Source organism: Oncorhynchus kisutch, linkage group LG17, assembly GCF_002021735.2.
Source record: "Oncorhynchus kisutch isolate 150728-3 linkage group LG17, Okis_V2, whole genome shotgun sequence".
Lineage (NCBI taxonomy): Eukaryota > Metazoa > Chordata > Actinopteri > Salmoniformes > Salmonidae > Oncorhynchus > Oncorhynchus kisutch.
Window position 1 is genome coordinate 33,652,617 of NC_034190.2, and position 26,546 is coordinate 33,679,162.

The 26,546-nt window shown below is 41.7% G+C and overlaps 2 protein-coding genes and 1 pseudogene across 3 annotated transcripts; all 3 read right to left on the reverse strand.

Annotated features, from left to right (window-relative positions):
* Positions 1 to 4,365: 4,365 nt before the first annotated feature.
* Positions 4,366 to 7,901, reverse strand: LOC116354346 (proteasome subunit beta type-8-like; annotated as a pseudogene).
* Positions 7,902 to 16,134: 8,233 nt separating this feature from the next.
* Positions 16,135 to 20,924, reverse strand: LOC109907523 (antigen peptide transporter 2). The gene is made up of 11 exons (XM_020505538.2): positions 19,991 to 20,924; positions 19,790 to 19,904; positions 19,487 to 19,617; positions 18,999 to 19,204; positions 18,594 to 18,791; positions 18,314 to 18,442; positions 17,831 to 18,019; positions 17,542 to 17,715; positions 17,138 to 17,297; positions 16,894 to 17,030; positions 16,135 to 16,732 (listed from the first exon to the last, which is right to left on the reverse strand). The coding sequence occupies exons 1-11, from the start codon at positions 20,523 to 20,525 to the stop codon at positions 16,526 to 16,528; spliced, it is 2,181 nt and encodes a 726-aa protein (XP_020361127.1). The 5' UTR covers positions 20,526 to 20,924; the 3' UTR covers positions 16,135 to 16,525.
* Positions 20,925 to 21,448: 524 nt separating this feature from the next.
* Positions 21,449 to 25,127, reverse strand: LOC109907524 (proteasome subunit beta type-9). 2 transcript variants are annotated; one of them, XM_020505539.2, is made up of 7 exons: positions 24,996 to 25,127; positions 24,702 to 24,841; positions 24,403 to 24,470; positions 24,147 to 24,278; positions 23,752 to 23,881; positions 22,040 to 22,181; positions 21,449 to 21,901 (listed from the first exon to the last, which is right to left on the reverse strand). In XM_020505539.2, exons 2-7 carry the CDS (start codon positions 24,753 to 24,755, stop codon positions 21,774 to 21,776), a joined length of 654 nt encoding a protein of 217 aa, XP_020361128.1. In that variant the 5' UTR covers positions 24,756 to 24,841; positions 24,996 to 25,127; the 3' UTR covers positions 21,449 to 21,773. The 2 variants fall into 2 exon arrangements, with proteins under 2 accessions (XP_020361128.1, XP_020361129.1); XM_020505540.2 differs by having other exon boundaries at positions 24,702 to 24,848; positions 24,996 to 25,035.
* Positions 25,128 to 26,546: the final 1,419 nt, after the last annotated feature.

The window sequence follows — 26,546 nt, forward strand, 5'->3', positions numbered from 1 at the left end:
TCTGTGGTGTCAGGAGAAGGCTGGTATAAATCCTTAATAATGCACAATACCACTGTATCTTAGTCAGAAATCAGGACAATCAAAATAACATAGCTGGATACCACACTAGGTCCACTATATCATGTGATATCATGGTGATATTATACATTGGAAGCCCTTTTCAGTGATCTTACATCTGAAATAGACTTTGGGAAATGAGGCTGCTGCAGCTACAACAAATTCAGTAATGGTCCGGTCTAGACTATCTAGTTTCCTATAGCTTTAACAAACAGGAAGACATCTTAGATCATCTGCCTATTTTGGTTTGGTGTGTGACACATCCTCTGTGGCTGCAAACTGGCTTCTCTAGTTTTACATCGCAGTGGACTTCTGCTGTTTGTTTACCACAATCAGCATGTTTGATATCATCTTCGGTGTCAGGTCACCGTGGTGACTCACCATCAACATGGGTTACCTAAGGTGAGGCTGATGATGAGGCTTGGAAGTTGTGCTTCATTTGCTAAGACTATTCTCAAATATCTAACACCAAACCAAGTCTGTGTAATGAAATCTAATGCAGCCTTTTGTTTATTACGATCAGATAAGGTGTCCTTGTTGAACAGCAATATTGTGTATCAAAGGATCAATATCAGTCACGAGACCCAGGGCTTGGCATGGTTTTGTTTGGTGAAGTGGTTTTACTAAAGTGAAAGCAAAGGCAGAAGGTACTTTCCAACATGATGCGATCAATAAATTATATATACACTAGATGACGGTTATGGGGCGCTGTGTTGAAGCCACCGTGCCTCCATTTTGGCACTCCCCCATCGTTGTAAGAAATATTTTGCAAGCTATAGTTTGTAAAGCTTTTACCACATTTATTATATTACAGACAACTTTAGTGATACTTTTAAATTATATTAATTGAGCTAATGATAAAAGTAAAAAGTATTTAAAAAATGTCCTTAAAGTATAATTTTTAAAGATGACTAATGTTACTGTCCCCACTAGAACAAAACAAATACTTAAATACATGTAATTTTGTACTTGAAACATTGAACTGAAATACTGTAGAATTCCATCCATTACTATGGACTGCTCTTACTGGGGAGTGCCAATATGGCCGACCGGTGACTACCAAGCCTGTCAATGGCCAATACATAGCATCAGCAATCCAGAATGTATATACAGTACATTTGGAAACTATTCAGGCTCCTTGACTTTTTCCACATTTTGTTACGTTAGAGTCTTATTCTAAAATGGATTAAATAAAACAAATTCTCATAAATCTACACACTCATAAAATACCCCATAATGACAAAATAAAAACAGTTTTTTATAATTTTTGCCTTATTTACTTAAGTTTTCAGACCCTTTGCTATGAGACTCGAAATTGAGCTCAGGTGCATCCTGTTTCCATTGACCATCCTTGAGATGTTTCTACAACTTGATTGAAGTCCACCTGTGGTAAATTCAATTGAGTGGACATGATTTGGAAAGGCACACACCTGTCTATAAGGTCCCACAGTTGACAGTGCATGTCAAAGCAAAAACCAAGCCATGAGGTCGAAGGAATTGTCCGTAGAGCTCTGAGACGGGATTGTGTCAAGGCACAGATCTGGGGAAGGGTACCAAAACATTTGTGCAGCATTGAAGCTCCCCAAGAACACAGTGGCCTCCATCATTCTTAAATTGAAGACATTTTGAACCACCAAGATTTTTCCTAGAACTGGCAATCGGGGGAGAAGGGCCTTGGTCAGGGAGGTAACCAAGAACCTGATGGTCACTCTGACAGAGCTCCAAGGTTCCTCTGTGGAGATGGGAGAAACTTCCAGAAGGACAACCATCTCTGCAGCACTCCACCAATAAGGCACATGACAGCCTCATTGGAGTGTTCCAAAAGGCACCTAAAGGACTCAGACCATGAGAAACAAGATTCTGAAGGTCTGAATACCTACAGTGAAGCGTGGTGCCAGCATCATGCTGTGTGTATGTTTTTCAGAGGCAGGGAGACCAGTCAGGGTCGAGGGAAAGATGAACGGAGCAAAGTACAGAGAGATCCCTGATAAAAACCTGCTCCAGATCGCTCAGGACCTCAGACTGGGGTGAAGGTTCACTTTCCAACAGGACAACTACCCTAAGCACACAGCCAAGACAACGCAGGAGTGGCTTCGGAACAAGTCTCTGAATGACATTGAGTGGCCCAGCCAGAACCCGGACTTGAACCTGATCAAACATCTCTGGAGAGACATGAAAATAGCTGTGCAGCGACGCTCCTCAGCCAACCTGACAGAGCTTGAGAGGATCTGCAGAGAAAAATGGGAGAAACTCCCCAAATACAGGTGCACCAAGCTTGTAGCGTCATACCCAAGAAGACTCAAGACTGTAAGCGCTGCCAAAGGTGCTTCAACAAAGTACTGAGTAAAGGGTCTGAATACTTATGTAAATGTGATATTTCCGTTTTTTATACATTTGCAAACATTTCTGAAAACCTGTTTTTGCTTTGTCATTATGGGTAGTGTGTGTAGATTAATGGGGGGACGGGACAACAACTTAATCAATTTTAGAATAAGGCTGTAACGTAAGAAAAAATGTCAAAGGGTCGGAATACTTTCCAAATGCACTGTACATCATTGGGTGTGATTGCAAGCCAACTTGCATGGAGTGGTTACACAATTGCAGCTTCACCCATGTCAGATACAGATCAACTGATTGTCGGCCAGTTTGTGATGCTAGAAGGTCTTGAGATGAGATGGCTGCCTGGTATTTCCCCTTTGTGCTCTCCCTCCCTCTCTGTAGGCAGTAGGTAGGTGCATTGTTGTTAATGAGTCACCAACCTATAGGGGCAGGAGAGGAGAGGATACTGTATATAAACTCAGGCACTTCTTATCAAAACTTTGATTGATTAAGTCAATGATTTGGATGACTAGATGATGTATGTCTGCACCAGTGCTGCAGATGCACAAACAGAAAAGGTGAGCAGAAGACTCACAAGACACTGACCAAGTGAATACTTCAAAACACCTGCAAGATAAATGCACAAAGTGTTTTCCCTGATCAGTGTTAAGGATTCTCAAAAGGAAATGCTCAATATTTGTATGCGACCATTTCGTGGTGATGTGTCCCAGTCGCAGATCTGGCCATAAAATGGTTGCCAGTATCACCTAAGGTCTATATCGATAGGTTATTGTTCCCCGGTAGGGGGAGGTGGAGTACTGATGTCTTGTGGCTTTAGCAGTGGCGCAGCCAGGCAGGCTGCCAAAAACATAGACAAAGAACAAGGGACGGGCCTCCAGGGACTTTCTGTGTAGTAAAATAAGAAACATGAATTCCGTACCATAATATAATGTGGACCGGACCCGCCTCTAACTCTTGCGTGCCATAAATGAGATTTGGTTGCCTCCAGAGCCATGTATTTAGAGACTAGGGCCCATAGATATATAGAATGGTATGTGTCTATGGTTGAAGTTTCTACATTATGATGCATTTACATGACATTACACCATTCTATGCCAGCCTTGTTGTAATATTTAAATAAGGATATGTCACTGAATGTTTAGAATAAGAACAATATATATATATTTTTTAAAGCTAACCCAACTCTCTAAATACTTGACTCTGGTTGCCTCTGTCATGGAAAAATCTTCCCAGCATGAAATAGTATATATTTATTTTGTGTTTATTTATTTTTATTGTAAAATTTAAAATGACAATACAATGACAAAAATATCAGGACATCACTACACGTACATTTTCTCTGAAAAGAAAATTCACCCAGCATGGAATAGTTCCAAATCGTTCTGATTCTGATGTGACGTCGCAATCAGAACGATCAGAACTAGATCGGGAACTATTCAGATATTTTATTTTCACATTGTCCTTTTCAGAATGGTTCCAGCATCAATGGTGGATGCGTAACCAGATGCGTAACTAGGCCAGCACAGTTCAGCTCGGCTCAGCTTGGTTTGGATTAGCTCAGTGGTATGAAAAGGGTATTAGACCTCTTGGGGAGCAAAAATGTCATGTCAGCCCTGTTTTTTTTCTCTAAATATCTGTGAGATCTAACGAGAGTTTATTGTAAAACACATTAGAAACTTCTGTGGCAGGAGAAAATACATTCTAAATGTGAACTTATATTTGAAAGACAATTTTAAAGATGTTATTTTTTTCAATATTTGAAATAAAATAATTGTCTTATACTCATAACCACATTGTTTAAAAAAAATACTATGACAGTTATCTAAAAAAAGTATTTTATTGAAGACAGTGACTGCCATTTAATGTTGCCCGAGAGAAGGTCACGGCTCCATGATACTTATTATTTTACATACTTATTTGACTATGTGTGTGATGTATTGATGTGACCGTGAATATAGTTTTAATGGGTCAGATTAGCTTCTTCTCATTGTAAAAGTGGTGGTACAGGTCACCAATATCCTCTTGAGAAACTTTGATCCAACCAGTCTCTCTCATGTGATACAGTGCAAATAACAAAGACAGAGTTAAGCACACACCTTACGCATGCACGCACACTCGCACACACACACACACACACACACACACACACACACACACACACACACACACACACACACACACACACACACACACACACACACACACACACACACACACACACACACACACACACACACACACACACACACACACACACACACACCATTATAAACCAGGTAATAAGCTCAGACTTACTGTTGACTGTTCCCCCAGAGTAAGCATCTCTGTGTGTAGCATGAAAGATGGCCCTCTGTGCCAAATCATAGGCTTCTGGAACAGACAAGTCATATTGGGAGCCACTGTCCATCATACCATAGTTACCAGACCCAGTGGTGAGCATGTTTCCCCAGTCTCAGACCATTGTCATCAACGTAATACAGCCCAGGACCCTGCAATCATAATAACAATAATAATCATCATGAATGTCTATTAGTAGCATACAATTTCAACTAATGAGTGTTTGATATTACTGAATATTGACATTATCAAATGATTGACCATGTCATTGATCACTTGTTAATAAAAGACTAGACTAGACAATCTATTCTAACAGTGAGACACACAAACCAAGCAACCTGAAGGGCCTAACTTTAACTTGCCTACTTGTCACAACCACATATCATTGTGCCCCTGAGACCCATCCCTCTGTAGTTGACCACCATGTTGGCAAGGAGCGTAGAGGCAGCAGATACTGAGATCCTCTCTTAGTTCCTCAGCTTGTAGATCCTTAAATTAAATGGGGGTTGGGGGAGAATTGAAAAATATAGGATGGGGAAAGATATATACATCGTCTAATATGACATCAAGATAAACACATTTACAGGAGGAGTTGGATATTCAGCTCATTCGTCCCTTGGTATGCATCGAGTAACTATAGGCCTACACAGAGATCTGAATATACAGGGATTTGAAACTATCTACTGTCTCTACCGCTGCCCCATCAATCTAAATAAGAGTGTAGCTCACCCTGTGAGTCTTCAAGTCAACAATGAGTTATTTTGAAAGCTGCCATGAGGAATGTGTGTGACCTAAGATAATAGCCACATCGGTACTGCCTCGCTTTCCTCTCTTCACCTGTGGCTTCCTGTCATTTCCCCACAGACCACAAAGCCCTCGACGTCGTCACCATTTCAAAATGTGAAATGTGTTTTCTATGAAATACAATGTGTTCTCTATGAAATACAATGTGTTCTCTATGAAATACAATGTGTTCTCTATTAAATAAAATGGGGTTTCTATGATTATTTTAGAATTTGTGTCAGAAAAAGTTGCCAATATTGTGGTTGTTTGCCTAACTCCAATTTCGTCCACTGACTAGATAGCAGCAAAGGCCATCTATTAGTGCCTTTTAACCATTATTTTCTGGAAAATGTCTAAGTGGGATTCTTGAGATGTTACAACTCTGAAGTCACTCCATTGAAGTTGAATTTTAAAAGGGGTAAGGTAAGAGTTAAGGTGGGGTTAGGTAAGGGTCCTGGTTAAGGTTTAGGGTAAGGGTAGGGGTTAAGGTTAGGATTAGAGATTATGGTAGGGACATCCCAAGGATATCAGTCACCTTGATTTTATACCTTAATGCTCTTAACTCCTTGCAGTAATTTTGGGAGCTCCCAACTATGATTTGACTGCCAATACATAATCAGTTACTAGGCAAACTAGGAAGGATCAGGTTCTTATGAGCCAGTAAGTAAGGAAACAGCCAACTACGGAAACTTCTAAAGCCAAACCATTCTTGCATGTAGCCAACACAGCAGTTGACTATCCCTTGTGATTGTCCTCAATTTTGTTATTGTGCCAGTTTCCTCCACTTCTCGTGACCTAATTCCAGATCTGAGTTTAAATTATTTGAAATCATGTGGTGGGGGCAGTGTGCTGAGATATTATACGCCTGTGGGGTGCAAACCAATATTTCATATATACACTAGATGACTGATAGGGGCGAGACGTGTTGAAGCCGCCGTGCCTCCATCTTGGCATTCTCCCACTATTGTAAAAAAAAATATTTTGGAAGCTATAGAAATTAATGTATTAATGTTTACATTTATTTTTGCCACATGCATTCTATTACAGACGCCTTCATGCATACTTTTAAATGATATTATATGAGCTAAACATAAAAAATGACAAAATAAAAATATATAAAATTAGCATTTTTAGGAATTACGAATGTTACTGTCCCTACTACAACAAAAATACTTAAATACATGTTATTTTGTCCCTGAAAATTTTTATTGAAATATTGTAGAATTTCATTCATTCCTGTGGAGCAGGGTTTCCCAAACTCTGTCCTGGGGCGCCCCTTGGGAGGGGGGGGGTCCACTATATCATATGATATCACGGTAATATCATACATTGGAAACCCTTTTCAGTTATCTTGGTTACTGAAATAGACTTTGGCAAATGTGGCTGCTGCAGCTACAACAAACTATTATGACCCCTCAATGGAAAGACGACACTCTCACAAACACTCTACGAGCCCCAGAAGCTTAAAGTCAGCTTCCTTAAAGTATCATTTTCAGGGATTACTAATGTTACTTTCCCACTACAACAACAAATATACTTAAATACATCACTTAAGTCATTTTGTCCTTGAAACATTTCATTGAAATACTGCAGAATTCCATTTGCCGGAGGACTGCTCTTACTTGGGAGTGACTTCAAAGCCTCTCAATAGCCAATAAAAAGCATCAGATTTGGCAGGGAGTAGTTACACCATGGCAGGTTCACTACACTAGTTCCTATCTCTTGGATAGGTAACATGATAGACCTTTGCTCCATAAATGGTTTTACAGTCAACTGGGGGTCACAGAAGAACAATAGAGAGCGTGGGCCACTCAAAATGAAGGGAAGAATACAGTACAATACAATACCTTAAAATCAAAACAACTCACACCCAAAAAAATGAAGTTTCCATCACTGATGTGAAAGTATCTTACATTTAGCAGACACTCTTATTCAGAGTGACTTACAGTAGTAAGTCTTTTGACCTTTCCCTAACTGGCTCAACTCTCTAACCACTTGGCTGCTTGCCGATCTCTAACTGCATTCAATATTTACATCAATTTGGCTTTATACATGTCACTGTCATGATGTGTATGGGATTTACAGTATATTGGGAGGTAGTGAGTATTGGTCAGAGTGAGAGTGAGAAAATGACATCACTATTTACAGTTCAAACAGTAGCATTGCTCTGGTCAATGTGGCGCATCGTCTTCGGTGAACAGTCTCTCTCTTAGTTTGTAGTAGCTCCCCTTCCTGTCCATCAACTCCTGGTGAGTGCCCTGCTTCTGGACAGTCCCCCGGTCAATCAGAATGATCTGATCTGCCCTCTCAATGGACTTCAGCTTGTGAGCGATCACCAGCAGGGTCTGGAAGGGACAGATAGCCTGGACCTTTAAATGTTTCATTGACAACAAAATCAACATGAACAAAATGGCCGTCTCAGTCTCAGGACTTCAAGAGGGCAGTTCATGAGCTCAGACGAAGGTGGTCAAGGATCTGGAAAGATTCTGTACAGAGGTATGGTGAAAGATCCCTCCCAATGTGTTCTCCATTTTCATAAAACATTTTTGAAAAAGGCTCAGTGCCGTTATCCTTGCGAGGTGAGGCATTGAAAGATATTGAAAACAGGGGTGGCAATAATTTTGACCCCTATTTTTTTAAGAACAAAAAAATATTATTTGTTAAACAAAATATATTTCTCTTAGCAATTGTATTAGTGTAAAATAATACAGTGCCTTGCGAAAGTATTCGGCCCCCTTGAACTTTGCGACCTTTTGCCACATTTCAGGCTTCAAACATAAAGATATAAAACTGTCTTTTTTTGTGAAGAATCAACAACAAGTGGGACACAATCATGAAGTGGAACGACATTTATTGGATATTTCAAACTTGTTTAACAAATCAAAAACTGAAAAATTGGGCGTGCAAAATTATTCAGCCCCTTTACTTTCAGTGCAGCAAACTCTCTCCAGAAGTTCAGTGAGGATCTCTGAATGATCCAATGTTGACCTAAATGACTAATGATGATAAATACAATCCACCTGTGTGTAATCAAGTCTCCATATAAATGCACCTGCACTGTGATAGTCTCAGAGGTCCGTTAAAAGCGCAGAGAGCATCATGAAGAACAATGAACACACCAGGCAGGTCCGAGATAATGTTGTGAAGAAATTTAAAGCCGGATTTGGATACAAAAAGATTTCCCAAGCTTTAAACATCCCAAGGAGCACTGTGCAAGTGATAATATTGAAATGGAAGGAGTATCAGACCACTGCAAATCTACCAAGACCTGGCCGTCCCTCTAAACTTTCAGCTCATACAAGGAGAAGACTGATCAGAGATGCAGCCAAGAGGCCCATGATCACTCTGGATGAACTGCAGAGATCTACAGCTGAGGTGGGAGACTCTGTCCATAGGACAACAATCAGTCGTATATTGCACAAATCTGGCCTTTATGGAAGAATGGCAAGAAGAAAGCCATTTCTTAAAGATATCCATAAAAAGTGTTGTTTAAAGTTTGCCACAAGCCACCTGGGAGACACACCAAACATGTGGAAGAAGGTGCTATGGTCAGATGAAACCAAAATTGAACTTTTTGGCAACAATGCAAAACGTTATGTTTGGCGTAAAAGCAACACAGCGCATCACCCTGAACACACCATCCCCACTGTCAAACATGGTGGTGGCAGCATCATGGTTTGGGCATGCTTTTCTTCAGCAGAGACAGGGAAGATGGTTAAAATTGATGGGAAGATGGATGGAGCCAAATACAGGACAATTCTGGAAGAAAACCTGATGGAGTCTGCAAAAGACCTGAGACTGGGACGGAGATTTGTCTTCCAACAAGACAATGATCCAAAACATAAAGCAAAATCTACAATGGAATGGTTCAGAAATAAACATATCCAGGTGTTAGAATGGCCAAGTCAAAGTCCAGACCTGAATCCAATCGAGAATCTGTGGAAAGAACTGAAAACTGCTGTTCACAAATGCTCTCCATCCAACCTCACTGAGCTCGAGCTGTTTTGCAATTCCTCACCATTTTAGATAAGCATGCTCCGTTCAAAAAATGCAGAACTAAGAACAGATACAGCCCTTGGTTCACCCCAGACCTGACTGCCCTCGACCAGCACAAAAACATCCTGTGGCGGACTGCAATAGCATCGAATAGTCCCCGTGATATGCAACTGTTCAGGGAAGTCCGGAACCAATACACGCAGTCAGTCAGGAAAGCTAAGGCCAGCTTCTTCAGGCAGAAGTTTGCATCATGTAGCTCCAACTCCAAAAAGTTCTGGGACACTGTGAAGTCCATGGAGAACAAGAGCACCTCCTCCCAGCTGCCCACTGCACTGAGGCTAGGTAACACGGTCACCACTGATAAATCCATGATTATCGAAAACTTCAATAAGCATTTCTCAACGGCTGGCCATGCCTTCCGCCTGGCTACTTCAACCTCGGCCAACAGCTCCGCCCCCCCCGCAGCTCCTCGCCCAAGCCTCTCCAGGTTCTCCTTTACCCAAATCCAGATAGCAGATGTTCTGAAAGAGCTGCAAAACCTGGACCCGTACAAATCAGCTGGGCTTGACAATCTGGACCCTCTATTTCTGAAACTATCTGCCACCATTGTCGCAACCCCTATTACCAGCCTGTTCAACCTCTCTTTCATCTCGTCTGAGATCCCCAAGGATTGGAAAGCTGCCGCAGTCATCCCCCTCTTCAAAGGGGGAGACACCCTGGACCCAAACTGTTACAGACCTATATCCATCCTGCCCTGCCTATCTAAGGTCTTCGAAAGCCAAGTCAACAAACAGGTCACTGACCATCTCGAATCCCACCGTACCTTCTCCGCTGTGCAATCTGGTTTCCGAGCCGGTCATGGGTGCACCTCAGCCACACTCAAGGTACTAAACGACATCATAACCGCCATCGATAAAAGACAGTACTGTGCAGCCGTCTTCATCGACCTCGCCAAGGCTTTCGACTCTGTCAATCACCATATTCTTATCGGCAGACTCAGTAGCCTCGGTTTTTCGGATGACTGCCTTGCCTGGTTCACCAATTACTTTGCAGACAGAGTTCAGTGTGTCAAATCGGAGGGCATGCTGTCCGGTCCTCTGGCAGTCTCTATGGGGGTGCCACAGGGTTCAATTCTCGGGCCGACTCTTTTCTCTGTGTATATCAATGATGTTGCTCTTGCTGCGGGCGACTCCCTGATCCACCTCTACGCAGACGACACGATTCTATATACTTTCGGCCAGTCTTTGGACACTGTGCTATCTAACCTCCAAACAAGCTTCAATGCCATACAACACTCCTTCCGTGGCCTCCAACTGCTCTTAAACGCTAGTAAAACCAAATGCATGCTTTTCAACCGGTCGCTGCCTGCACCTGCATGCCCGACTAGCATCACCACCCTGGATGGTTCCGACCTAGAATATGTGGACGTCTATAAGTACCTAGGTGTCTGGCTAGACTGCAAACTCTCCTTCCAGACTCATATCAAACATCTCCAATCGAAAATCAAATCAAGAGTCGGCTTTCTATTCCGCAACAAAGCCTCCTTCACTCAAGCCGCCAAGCTTACCCTAGTAAAACTGACTATCCTACCGATCCTCGACTTCGGCGATGTCATCTACAAAATGGCTTCCAACACTCTACTCAGCAAACTGGATGCAGTCTATCACAGTGCCATCCGTTTTGTCACTAAAGCACCTTATACTACCCACCACTGCGACTTGTATGCTCTAGTCGGCTGGCCCTCGCTACATATTCGTCGCCAGACCCACTGGCTCCAGGTCATCTACAAGTCTATGCTAGGTAAAGCTCCGCCTTATCTCAGCTCACTGGTCACGATGGCAACACCCATCCGTAGCACGCGCTCCAGCAGGTGTATCTCACTGATCATCCCTAAAGCCAACACCTCATTTGGCCGCCTTTCGTTCCAGTACTCTGCTGCCTGTGACTGGAACGAATTGCAAAAATCGCTGAAGTTGGAGACTTTTATCTCCCTCACCAACTTCAAACATCAGCTATCTGAGCAGCTAACCCATCGCTGCAGCTGTACATAGTCTATTGGTAAATAGCCCACCCTTTTCACCTACCTCATCCCCGTACTGTTTCTATTTATTTACTTTTCTGCTCTTCTGCACACCAATATCTCTACCTGTACATGACCATCTGATCTTTTATCACTCCAGTGTTAATCTGCAAAATTGTAATTATTTGCCTACCTCCTCATGCCTTTTGCACACATTGTATATAGACCCCCCCTTCGTTTTCTACTGTGTTATTGACTTGTTAATTGTTTACTCCATGTGTAACTCTTTGTTGTATGCTCACACTGCTATGCTTTATCTTGGCCAGGTCGCAGTTGCAAATGAGAACTTGTTCTCAACTAGCCTACCTGGTTAAATAAAGGTGAAATAAAATAAATAAATAAAAAAAGAATGAGAAAAAATGTCGGTCTCTCGATGTGCAAAACTGATAGAGACATACCCCAAGCGACTTACAGCTGTAATCGCAGCAAAAGGTGGCGCTACAAAGTATTAACTTAAGGGGGCTGAATAATTTTGCACGCCCAATTTTTCAGTTTTTGATTTGTTAAAAAAGTTTGAAATATCCAATAAATGTTGTTCCACTTCATGATTGTGTCCCACTTCTTGTTGATTCTTCACAAAAAAATACAGTTTTATATCTTTATGTTTGAAGCCTGAAATGTGGCAAAAGGTCGCAAAGTTCAAGGGGGCCAAATACTTTCGCAAGGCACTGTATACACTACCGTTCAAAGGTTTGGGGTCACTTAGAAATGTCCTTGTTTTTGAAAGAAAAGCACATTTTATGTCCATTAAAATAACATCAAATTGATCAGAAATACAGTGTAGACATTGTTAATGTTGTAAATGACTATTGTAGCTGGAAACAGATGATTTTTAATGGAATATCTGCAGTACATAGGTGTACAGAGGCCCATTATCAGCAACCATCACTCCTGTGTTCCAATGGCACGTTGTGTTGGCTAACCCAAGTTTATCATTTTAAAAGGCTAATTGATCATTAGAAAACCCTTTTGCAATTATGTTAGCATAGCTGAAAACTGTTTTGCTGATTAAAGAAGCAATAAAACTGTCCGTCTTTAGACTAGTTGAGTATCTGGAGCATCAGCATTTGTGGGTTCGATAACAGGCTCAATATGGCCAGAAACAAAGACCTTTCTTCTGAAACTCGTCAGTCTATTCTTGTTCTGAGAAATGAAGGCTATTCCATGTGAGACATTGCCAAGAAACAGCCCCAAAATCGCAAAGAAGCAGCCCCAAAATCTCACCAATGACTATGGCTTTTCAAATCACCCAGTATTGCTATCTGCAGCGTTAGTTCTAGGCAAATGTTGCAATTCTTCAGACAGTAGATTACTTAAGGCAAAAACTAAAGGAGGGTGGTGTTATGCAAACGTCGACCAACCCAAAGGTTGCTTATTCAAATCTCATCACGGTCAACTTTTGCAACTGCTTACTACTTTTTAGCTACTTTGCAACTACTTAGCATGTTAGCCAACACTCCCCCTAACCCTTTAACATAACTCCTAACCCTAACCTTAAATCCTAACAGAACGTAGCATATTGATGCAAGTTGAAAATATCATATCAGACTAAAACTGTTGAACGTAATATATCATACTAAACGGGTCAAAATCAAGCCAGACATACGATACTATACGTCCTACAATTAGTTTTATATTGTACGACCGCTATTGCATTGGTACAGTGGGGCAAAAAAGTATTTAGTCAGCCACCAATTGTGCAAGTTCTCCCACTTAAAAAGATGAGAGAGGCCTGTAATTTTCATCATAGGTACACTTCAACTATGACAGACAAAATTAGATTTTTTTTCTCCAGAAAATCACATTGTAGGATTTTTATGAATTTATTTGCAAATTATGGTGGAAAATAAATATTTGGTCACCTACAAACAAGCAAGATTTCTGGCTCTCACAGACCTCTAACTTCTTCTTTAAGAGGCTCCTCTGTCCTCCACTCGTTACCTGTATTAATGGCACCTGTTTGAACTTGTTATCAGTATAAAAGACACCTATCCACAAACTCAAACAGTCACACTCCAAACTCCACTATGGCCAAGACCAAAGAGCTGTCAAAGGACACCAGAAACAAAATTGTAGACCTGCACCAGGCTGGGAAGACTGAATCTGCAATAGGTAAGCAGCTTTGCTTGAAGAAATCAACTGTGGGAGCAATTATTAGGAAATGGAAGACATACAAGACCACAGATAATATCCCTCTATCTGGGGCTCCACGCAAGATCTCACCCCGTGGGGTCAAAATGATCACAAGAATGGTGAGCAAAAATCCCAGAACCACACGAGGGGACCTAGTGAATGACCTGCAGAGAGCTGGGACCAAAGTAACCAAGCCTACCATCAGTAACACACTACGCCACCAGGGACTCAAATCCTGCAGTGCCAGACGTGTCCCCCTGCTTAGGCCAGTACATGTCCAGTTCCGTCTGAAGGTTGCTAGAGAGCATTTGGATGATCCAGAAGAAGATTGGGAGAATGTCATATGGTCAGATGAAACCAAAATATAACTTTTTGGTAAAAACTCAACTCGTCGTGTTTGGAGGACAAAGAATGCTGAGTTGCATCCAAAGAACACCATACCTACTGTGAAGCATGGGGGTAGAAACATCATGCTTTGGGGCTGTTTTTCTGCAAAGGGACCAGGACGACTGATCCGTGTAAAGCAAAGAATGAATGGGGCCATGTATTGTGAGATTTTGAGTGTAAACCTCCTTCCATCAGCAAGGGCATTGAAGATGAAACGTGGCTGGGTCTTTCAGCATGACAATGATCCCAAACACACCGCCCGGGCAACGAAGGAGTGGCTTCGTAAGAAGCATTTCAAGGTCCTGGAGTGGCCTAGCCAGTCTCCAGATCTCAACCCCATAGAAAATCTTTGGAGGGAGTTGAAAGTCCGTGTTGCCCAGCAACAGCCCCAAAACATCACTGCTCTAAAGGAGATCTGCATGGAGGAATGGGCCAAAATACCAGCAACAGTGTGTGAAAACCTTGTGAAGACTTACAGAAAACGTTTGACCTCTGTCATTGCCAACAAAGGGTATTTAACAAAGTATTGAGATAAACTTTTGTTATTGACCAAATACTTATTTTCCACCATAATTTGCAAATAAATTCATTAAAAATCCTACAATGTGATTTTCTGGATTTCTTTTCTCATTTCTTCATAGTTGAAATGTACCTATGATGAAAATTACAGGCCTCTCTCATCTTTTTAAGTGGGAGAACTTGCACAATTGGGGGCTGACTAAATACTTTTTTGCCCCACTGTTAGTCGATGTAATGTTACCTAACGTAAAGTAACATATACTAAATGGAGTGGCACATATTTTAGTAAAATAGAATGCGTCGGCCAGCGTCCTTGTTTAACAGCATTGAGTATCAAAGACTAAATAGCAGTCACAAGACACAGGATTTGGCGTTGGCTTGTTTTGCTTGGTGAAGTATACTGAAATGAAAGTGAAAGCAAAGGCAGAAAGTACTGGCGGGATTGCAAGCCAACTGATTCGGCATGGAGTGGTTGCACAATTGTCGCTTCACCCAAACAGATCATGTTATTGTCGGCCATTTTGTGATGCCAGAAGGTCTTGAGATGAGATGGCCGCTGGTATTTTCACCTTTGTGCTCTCCCTCCACCCCTTCTTATCGGTATCCGTTGGCAGTGGGTTAGGTGGATTGTTGTTGATATGTCACCAACCTAAAGGGACAGGAAAATATACTGTATATGTCGAACTGACAATGCAAACTTCTACTGAGAAAATAATTGAGTTGATGAATGTTGCCACATGACACTTATCTCACGAATGTCCTGAGCTCAAACCGCAAGAGCCCCAAAATGAACAAACTCAGGTACTTCTTATCACCACTTTGATTAAGTTGATGATTTGGATGACTAGATGATGCATGTCTACACCAGTGCTGCAGATGCACAAACAGTAAAGGTGAGCAGAAAACTCACAAGACACTGACCAAGTGAATACTTCAAAACACCTGCAAGACACATTGTAGCAGTGTTTTTTTTCCTGATCAGTGTTAAGGATTCTCCAAAAGAAACTCTCACTATTAGTATGACACTCGACTGCCGCCATTTCATGGTGATGTGCACTAGTCAGATCTGGTCGTTAAAATGGGTGCCAGTATCTCTCTTGAGGTCTGTGTCTATGTGTTATTGTTCTCCGGTAGGGGGTGTTGGAGCACTGACATGTTGTTGTGGCTTTAGCCATAGTGCAGACAGGCAGACTGCCAAAAACATTGGCAAAGAACAAGGGACGGTTCTCCAGGGACTTTCCAAGTGCTCTGTGTGATAACAATTATTCCATACCCCAATCAAATGTGCTCATGTACACATTCAAATGGACCAGACAACACTAAAAAGTAAGACAAAAGCTCATGCACAATAAAAAATACCGGCAAACATTGCTTTTGGCTACACTTCACCACAAAAATGGCTGCAGACAAGTCTGTCGCACCGATAAAACATTAAAAACAGCATTCACAACGATGGGTATGGATGTGTACAGGAAATGTAAAACAAGCGTCAGATCAAATGATGTGGTTTAGCAAAAGATTTCAATGTTTAATAGATGATTTATTCTCTTGGGTAGGCAACGTAATAGACTTTTGCTCCAGAACATCATAAACCTTTTTAGAACATGGGTCACTCACTGTCCCTCTATGCATTATTCAAACATTAAGAAATAGAATAGGAAGAATACAATACAATCAAATCAAATCAAAACCACTCATACAAGATAACAAAATGTCACCAACAGAAGTGTCCATCTCTTACGAAACCCCCCTAAATCTAACTATATTCAATATTTACATAAATTTGATGTACTGTACATGTGGTTTACAGTATATTGGGAGGTAGTGAGTATTGGTCAGAGAGAGTGAGAAAATGACATCACTATTTACAGTTCAAACAGTAGCATTGTTTTGTCAATGTGGCACGTCGTCTTCGGTGAAGAGTCTCTCTTTTAGTTTGTAGTAGCTCCCCTTCCTGTCCATCAACTCCTGGTGAGTGCCCTGCTCCTGTACAGTCCCCTGGTCAATCAGAATGATCTGATCTGCCCTCTCAATGGTCTTCAGCCTGTGAGCGATCACCAGCAGGGTCTGGGAGGGGCAGCTAGCCAGGGCCTCCTGGACCTGAGACAGTGAAAACAGATATGTGAAACCGCTAACTAGCGATAACCCTACAGAGAATGTCATAGGCAGTACGTATGTGAAACTACTAGCACTAACCATATTGAGAGTATGAATGATGGAAGGCTAAAGCTATATGGTTCATGTGAGGAGGGATGCCGTACCATGTGTTCGCTCTCCGTGTCCAGTGCGCTGGTGACCTCGTCCAGGATGAGGACCTGTGGCTCTCTGATCAGAGCTCTGGCGATGGCGATACGCTGCTTCTCACCGCCGGACAGCTGACCACCCCGCTCTCCTACATCTAATAGATGGACAGACAGACAATACATTTATCGAGTCTCTCCTTGTGGTCATCCAGCGGTGATATATAGAATATTCCTATTTGTCATTGAACATGGGCCAGTGTACCTGTGTCGTAACCCTTCTCCAGTTGGCTGATGAAGCTGTGGGCGTTGGCTCTGCGAGCAGCTTCCTGTACCCTCTCCAGAGAGCAGTCTGCCAGGCCGTAGGCAATGTTGTCCTTGACGGACCCAGAGAACAGAACAGGCTCCTGGCCTACCATGGCTATCTGGTAGAGGGAAAACCCAAGCAGGGAAAAACTTTATCACCAAACATCCCATCAAATTTAATGCAATGTTTCTTCTTCTGCAAAGATTTCTAATAGGGAATGATGTTGGTAGACAATGCGGCATGCTACAGTTATCTTCCTGTGCTCTCTAGACATGTAAAAATGCCAATATCTGTGTAAGAGTAGCTGTATTACTTTGCTGTGCAGGTGTGTTGGAAGTGGTTCTGGTAGCTGTCGACATTACCTTCCTGTGTAGGTAGTGGTGCTGGTAACTCTGCAGTGGCAGTCCGTCCAATAGGATCTCTCCCTGCTGAGGCTGGTAGAACCTCTCCAGCAGACTGACACAGGTGCTCTTCCCCCCTCCTGATGGCCCCACCAGAGCAGTCAGCTGACCCGGCCTCAGCTCCAGAGAGAAGCCCTAACACAAGCAGAGAGCCAATGACACACTACTTCAGCAATGGCACAAGGAAATGCAAAAATGTGGTGATGATGAAACGGCCTCTTGTTCCAACCTCCTCTTAGGCAAGCTTTACCTGCAGTACTTTACGTTCCTGGCGGGTAGGGTAGGAGAAGGAGAGGTTGTGGAACTGGACGTGTCCAGTCAAGGTCTCTGGTTGGAGGGTCCCCTTGGTGCTGACCTGGGGCTCTCTGTCCAGGTACTCAAACACCTTACCAGCTGCTCCCACTGAATTCAGCATGTCGCCAAAAATGTAAATCAAAGTCTGAGAGGGCAGAGGGCAGATTTATTGTACAGAATTGTGTCATCGTAACTCAAAAAAACGTTAGTGTTTGGAATCAACATTTTCAACAGTTACTACGTATTTATGTTGTATGATCTTTCTCGTCTCTATAGCAACTTTTACATGATGTACTTTCTTAATGAATACATTGCGATTAAACTTGTAAAATGTATTACACTCTTAATGGTTGATGGAACGTTAACGGTTGTTGATAAGATATTTGTCTCACTGTGAAGGATGGGGCTGAGACACAAAGGTAAAGTAGCATTAGCGTACCCTGATATTGTCTGCCAGGTCAGACTGGTAGAGGATGAAAGAGACCAGGTTCCCAGTGGTCATCTGACCTCGCTGGATAAACAGTCTGCCATAGTACAGCATAGCCACCTGCATTACCACTGCTGTTAGCTGTAACACACAAACACACAGAATGTGATGAGAATGTGCACAGAAGATCATAAAAGATGGTGACAGGCAGTTTTCCTTATTCCTAATCAAATAAAAACAATTGAAGTATTCTGAGCATATTCTGAGCAGGGAGTGATCCCTGCATACTCACTCTTCTCAGGAGCAGGTAGACTGCCATGACGGTGTCCCGCCTGGTCTTGAGATTGTGGGTGTCCATCAACCTGTCGTTATAGCGACCAGCCTCATGCTGCTCAGTTTTGAAGCTTCGTACGGTCCGGATTCCGCCAACTGTTTCCCCCGCTGCCTCGTTCGCCCTGGCTATAGAGTCCTGCACCTCCTTAGAGAGCCTCTGAGGAACAATCAATCCTCAATAACATTTACTGGACTCTGTTTTATAAGGTTACCCAGTACATTTAGCAGTCAACATCTAATGTACTGTATTTTCACACCAAAAATAAAAAATTATAACGATTTCAGCTAATAATTTCAGGGTCTGCAGGCACCAATAGATCATTTCCCGGACCTTCTGTTCTGGACACAAACGACTGTACTATACCTGGTAATAGTTGTCATGGACGCTTTGCAACAGGCCGGTGATGGGCGTCTCCATCAGCATGAGCAGAGTGAGCTTCCAGGACAGGCTCATCATGAGCGACAGCATACCCACGGTCTTAATGAGGGTCCTCAGTAGGACGTTGACATTTAGGGCCACCGCCCGGCCCATCAGGGTGGTGTCTGTGGACAGCCGGGACGTGATGTCACCTACGACAGTTCAGAGGTGAAAGCAAATTGTTTTAACGTCGTCGAATAACCAAGGAGCATAGAAGAACAAACTGGCGGTGGGTTCAAGAGATATTCTGCCACGCACCAGAGGACAGTCTATTGAATGACAAAGAAAGTTCCATAGAATGTGCATTTTAGCTACAGTGGAAATATCATAAACAAACAAGGTTTCCACTTGATCCAGTGAGACAACAGATTGCACGCTGATCATACTTTCGGATCACCACCATAAGATGTTTGGAATCATTAACGTGTCTCTACCTGTCTTGATGGTCTCAAAGAAGCCAATCTCCTGCTTCACCAGGGCCCCAAACAGCTTCACTTTCATTCTGCAGGTGAAGCTGTTGATGGCACACATGAAGAGGCCACCACGACAGCCAGCACTGAAAGAGCTGCAACAAACAGACATATTAAGCTATTGGTGTGTTGGAATAATCAATCTGATGTTCACATTGCAGCAGAGAAGTCGGTGTCTTCAATCACCAACATTTTGAAACAATTCAACGTACAACGTGGAATGTGCGATATTGACCGGAGACTGTATATACTGCTGTATCAACTTACCTTCCCAAAGAGTAAAGCCCCATGAGGATGATAGCTGTGAGAAAGTTATTCCACTTGTACTGGGTACCCAAGATGTCAATCACTTTTCCAGTGTAGAATGGGATGAACATCTCACCTGAAAACACACACCACCACTATCATCATCAACTTCATCATCATCATATAATACTACTTTTTTCAAAACAGCAATGAAATACTTACAGAGGACAGCCAGTGACAGGAATATAAATGCCCCAACTAAAAGGAGGATGTCAGGTCTGTAGAAGATGAGGACTCTCATGAACAGCACTCGTGCCTTCTGCTTCTTCTGTTTCCCGTTGCTTTCTCCATTGCTGTCAGGGAAGGTTGTCTCCCAAAATAAGGCTGCTGCAGCTGCTGCCACGGTACACAATGGCCACAAACTTGGACTCCCCAGACCCAAAGATCGATACACGCGCTCCGGTGAACCTCCATACAGCATAAGTCGCCCAGTCTCATAGACCGGGGCAAGGAAACAGTGCACCGCTAACCAGCGCTTGAATACGGGTTTTATCGATCCTAGTGTGAGTAGCGATAAACCGAGTAGTAAAACTAACCGAATCCCCGCTACAACCCATAGACGCACCACATTCCCGAAAGCATCAGAAGTTCTTGTTCCAGTTTTGGAAATAGATGCGCCAAAAGCCAATGTCGTTATGTCAATGCATAGACCTACAGCCATAGCGAACACGCACGTTCTGAGCATCATTTTTGTCATCTAAATGTTTTTTAAAATCTATAACCTACCTATTAATTAAAAGGTGAGAGATGGCAAGTCCCCGAATTCATGAAGATCCTGTCCACTGAATGGACTTTTCAGATATTTTCAGAGGCAGCGTTTTAGTTTCAGTTTCAATTTCCCATATGCCTTCATCAGAATCAGGGAAATATTCTGCACAATACTGTGCACCTTTCCATTTAGCTTGTATTCTGTGACATAATAAAAAACAAACAATACTGCTAGTATAGTAGTTAATGGTGACATGTCTATCCTACGTTCTTCGGGGGAAAAAAGGTGCTATCTATAACCTAAAAGGGCTCTCCCCATAGGAGAACCCCTTTCTGTTCCAGGTAGATCCCTTTCCACAGATGGTTCTACATGGAACCCAAAATAGTTCTACCTGGAACCAAAAAGGGGTCTCCTATGGGGACAACGGAAGAACCCCTTTTGTGTATGCGTGTGTATATGCACTGGTCTCGTTTGCGCTCCCCGCTTTGGCGCCTTTTGGAGTTCATGTGAGGTAACAGTTCCCACAGTCCACAAATATACGTGACCATGTCTGTGACCTCATTAACCCCATTGATATAGCTGGTATATTGTCTACTATTTCAACTTAACCACTCACTAGGATAACCTAAGTAGGCTAATGTAGGTCTGTCATATGCTAGCTTTAATGAACACAAGTCAACAATTCGTTTTTTTTTAATGAAACCTGCTGGCTTCATATCCACTTGGTAACTGATGACTCATCACCTAAAATGAATACAATTTGCTACGAAAATTCCCATGGCCTCACAAGTGCATGGCTTATATCCCGGCAAACATAATCATAATAACAAAAATTACCAACACTTTTGATGGTGGCAGAATACTTCTTGAATAGTTGTTTTGGTGTTGAAAAAAATAAACATACAGAGAAATAGCCAAAGAAAGTTTAATTGAGAGATGGTTTATTGACTTGTGAACCACCCAAAGACACAGTCCAGCATGAGGTCCCTGGGTGCCCAAAATAAAATCAGTGTCTTCAACAGAGGGCTTAACTATTATGAATATAATACAAAAGTAGTATGTGTAGTGATGTGGGGATGAGAATATTGAACATTGTGCCAGCATGATTTATAACCTTATTCAAACATTCTATATCCTGTGTAGATTTAATACTGTTTGTTCATAAGTCGGCCAAATGTCCACTCACTGTTCAATAACTACGACAACTTGAGTGTTTCAGTTTTCACAACACAGTTTTTACTGATCATAAAAAGTGGGCAACTCGTTGCCCAGGATGCATTTCTCCTCTGCACCCTTTTCATCGATAGTGACAAGGTAGGCCACACCTCCACTCGAACCATCTCGACTCATGGCCAATGAAAGTGCTGAGAGAGGAGAGGTGAAGAAAGAGAGAGAGGGAGAATTTATTATAAAAAATTATACATCTTAATAGCTTCCAAAGTCATGCTGTTTAGGTCATATATCAACACATATAAGTATTTTAAAAGTGCAATGTCACTCACTGTTGACAACAAACTGTTGGCAGTCCTCTTTGCTCATGGCCTTCCGGTACTCTGCATCAACAAACCCATAGACATAAGCGCTTCCGGAGCCGCCTACCGCAAAGGGTTGTCTGGACAACAAGCCATTCAGGGTCACGTACACCTGGGACGGATCAATGAGAGGGGGATGCTTGAGCACAGCAACCTAGCAAACTCTGAAGTAAGTCAAATATTATGCAGACTAGTGAACAACTGTGAGTTTGATTATGTAGGGGAGAACCAGAACGAAAGTAACACTTTTAGGACTTTTCCTAATTACTCGGATCGATAGAGCTAGATAGATCATATTTCATGACAATTCAATTTATATATGTCCTCTACCATTAGCAACTGTAATTTAATTTCTAGGGTAAATGAATTGACATGAAATAGGCCGGCAACAGAACTACCGCAACGTTACTTTTGTACCTGCTGGCGGGGCGGGAGTAACACCTGGCGAGAAGTGCACAATAGCTGTCTCATCTCCATGTTTCTGATTTGTAATGCTCGTTACTTTCAACAAATGTACTATCAGCCATAAATACATTTTCGTGTCGATTTGAATAATAATTAATGCTATAAGTTCTATTTGTATGAAAATCAACATTGCGTCACAATATTTTGCCTTACAATATTAATCGGACTAAAATGGATCACATAATAGATATTAACCATCATTTTCTCATCTCACTTCAATGGGAATGTAGTAGATGTTTATCACCATCTGGCCTACCTGGTTAAATAAAGGTGAAATCATTTTTTGTGTTTTTATTTTTTTTAAACGGTGTCCCTACCAATCAGGTTTACTGCACTCCTGGAGTCTTGATAGAATAAACTGTTTTTATTCTCTTCACAAACAGATAACTCATCATGCTTATCACATTTCCATGGCTTAACACAAGGTAATTGATCCCCAGAATCATAAAGATAAATATTTTTAACCACTAGCCTGTCGATAAAAGCTTTTTGAGAAACTGACCCAACTCAAGTCAATTGATTAAGGCATAATACTAATGATGTCAGATCACATTTTTAAACATTGTCACTTGTTGATATCTTGATAATATTATAAAAGCATTATGAACTAGAAGAGACATTTTATTTTAATCCAGGTCATCAGGTAACATTGTGTTCCATTCGTCCCACCCATCTGTCCTGTAACGTCTCCCAGGCTAACAACCAAGACTAGCTAGCATTTTACTTGAAACCTGTGCTGTCATTTAGTCACTAAATGGGTTAAGAAAACAACATCTGTTTGGAACCTTAAATTCAACACAACTCTATAACCGAAAAACACATCCGGGTACTTACATTACTCAAAACTACTTTTTGTTGATAATTTGGTTGGACTGGGCAGTTTTTTTGCAGGTTGCTCGTCCTCTGCATTAGTAACGTGCTGATTTCACTATCTGATTCTAGCTCCTGTCTCATCTGAGCAAATGGGTGTGTTACTTTCACCCCGTTTTACTTTTGTCCCGGCTCTCCCCTACTAATTGTACTAAAAGTTCATTTAAGCATGCACTCAAAACTATTACAAAATTGTTCAATTCAATTTAAAATGACCTCTTCTGAGCTTCAGGCATCAGTTTAAATGTTCAAGGTGCAAGACAATGTTCCCGAAAGGTGCACAATAAAGAAATGAATACAGATGGGACTAGTGTTTATAGATGTGGCATTTCTATGTAGCGACTGACCTGTCCCCCTCCTCTCTTGTCCCACCCTGCAACAATGAGATGTGCTGACAGCTCTTCTTTGTACTTGTACGAGATGTTTTTCACCAGAGTGGCAGCTGAACGAACTTGAGGATCCTCTCCAACCTCAATGCTGAGTTCAAGAGGTCACAAGTCACATAAGACACAGCTTAATAGCAGAATTCTTTAACTGCATCTACTGTATAAAGGCAATCCCCTATTGCATAGTTAATTAAATAAAGGTTAAATAAAAATAAAAGGAGAACATGAGAAAATGCACAGTGAAGGCCTATTGACCTTTCCATACATTTATTAACTCAACTTAATGTGTTATACATAGGACTAGAGCTATTGTCGACCACAATAAATAGCCATGCAGCAGGTAACACGGGTAATACCTGTGCACATCCAGCTGGTAGTTAACCATCTCAGCGATGGTCTGGGCGTCCGCAGCCGAGCCTGACAGGGCGCAGTAGATCTTGTCATGGAGGAGAGAGAGCTTGTTCATCACCCGGTTCACCACAGTCTCCCTGTGAGGGATGGAGAGAAGAGGGAGGATGGATGGAGGAAAAACAGAGGGTTGAGGGAGGACCATCACTTTTTGAATGTTCATAGTAAATGATTGGCTTTCAAAGACTTGGTACAGCAATTTACCCAGCAGACACTCGAGAGTCAGAGCCCAGCACCACACCTCCATCAAACTCAATAGCAATGATGGTGGTCTGATAGGAAAACAGACACAATTTTGATTAAGCGTCTTGAGAGCATAATTAAATGACTAATTTGAATGACTCAACACAGCTAAGTTCACTTTGACACTGACCATTTGGAAAAGGCAATAGATTATATTTATACATTCCTACAAATAAATAGACAAAAACAGAATGAACACCCCAACATTATAGGCTAATATCAATTCAACCTCCATACATGTCACCAAAATATATACTCACCCCAGTTTTTACTTCTTCAGATAGCCACCCTGGCTCTGATGATTCTTCTAACATCTTAAAGCGCTTGATTTTTGCGCCCGATAGATAATAAGTGGCTGGTCGCGTTGATACCTGTTCAGTGCGCACGGTGTGTGAGAAGCCTATTGACTCAACGCGAAATGGAAAGAGAAAGAAAACATGCAATTTAAAACCAAACGACGCCTCATTTAGGACATACGCAAGCGATTGCTATTAAACTACAATTTTGTATTTAGAATCAACTATTAGAGAAATTTGAGAAAGAAGCCGTCATACCTTTCTGTCTGGTCCACCATTTTCCAGAAGAAAATGAAAATGAAAGTTAGATTGTCAGTGAGAGGCTGAAATTATTTCCCAAGAAACATACAGAGCTCCAAAAGCATGGGGTCAGAGACAATATTTTGTTGTTGTTTTGGCTCTGTACTCCAACACTTTGGAATTGAAATGGTACTATGACTATGAGGTTAAAGTGTAGACTGTCCGTTTAAATGTTAAGGTATTTTCATCCATACCGGGTGAACCGTTTAGAAATTACGGCACTTTTTGTACATAGTCCCTTCATTTTAGGGGAACAGAAGTATTGGGACAAATTAAGTTATACGTGTAGTAGAGTAGTCTAAAATTAAGTAGTGTGGTCCCATATTCATAGCACGCAATGACTACATCAAGCTTGCGACTCTACAAACTTGTTGGATGCATTTGGTGTTTGTTTTGGATGTGTTTCAGATTCATTTGTGCCCAATAGAAAGGAATGGTAAATAATGAATTGTGTAATTTTGGAGTCACTTTTATTGTAGATAAGAATATAATATGTTTCTAAACACTTCTACATTAATGTGGATGCTACCATGATTAGGGATAATCCTGAATGAATCGTAAATAATGATGAGTGAGAAAGTTACAGAGGCATAAATATATTTTTAAAATAACCTCCCGTTATTGTAATGGTGAGAGGTTAGCATGTCTTGGGGTATCGTATTCGTGCGCCTGTCTCACTCATTATATAACAGTTTTAAGTTATACCAATATTTACATTTTTTATTTTTTGTATGTTGCTGTCATGTAAACACAGGTTTAAATACGCATTAGTTATAACAGGCTCACTTTATCCCTACCTACAATACCGTTCGAAAGTTTGGGGTCACTTAGAAATGTCCATCCATTCTAGGCAGAGTTCCTCTGTCCAGTGTCTGTGTTCTTTTGCCCATCTTAATCTTTTCTTTTTATTGGCCAGTCTGAGATATGGCTTTTTCTTTGCAACTCTGCCTAGAAGGCCAGGATCCCGGAGTCGCCTCTTCACTGTTGATGTTGAGACTTGTGATTTGCCGGTACTATTTAATGAAGCTGCCAGTTGAGGACTTATGTGGTGTCTGAGGACTTGTGAGGCGTCTGTTTCTCAAACTAGACACTTTAATGTACTTGTCTTCATGCTCAGTTGTGCACTGGGGCCAACCACTCTATTCTGGTTAAAGCCAGTTTGCGCTGTTCTGTGGAGGGAGTAGTACACAGCTTTGTACAAGATCTTCAGTTTCTTGGCAATTTCTCGCATGAAATAGCCTTAATTTCTCAGAACAAGAATAGACTGAGGAGTTTCAGAAGAAAGTCTTTGTTTCTGGCCATTTTGAGCCTGTAATCGAACCCACAAATGCTGATGCTCCAGATACTCAACTAGTCTAAAGAAGAACAATTTTATTGCTTCTTTAATCAGGACAATAGCTTTCAGCTGTTCTAACATAATTGCAAACAGGTTTTCTAATGATCAATTAGCCATTTAAAATGACAAACTTTGATTAGCTAACACAACGTGCCATTGGAACACAGGAGTAA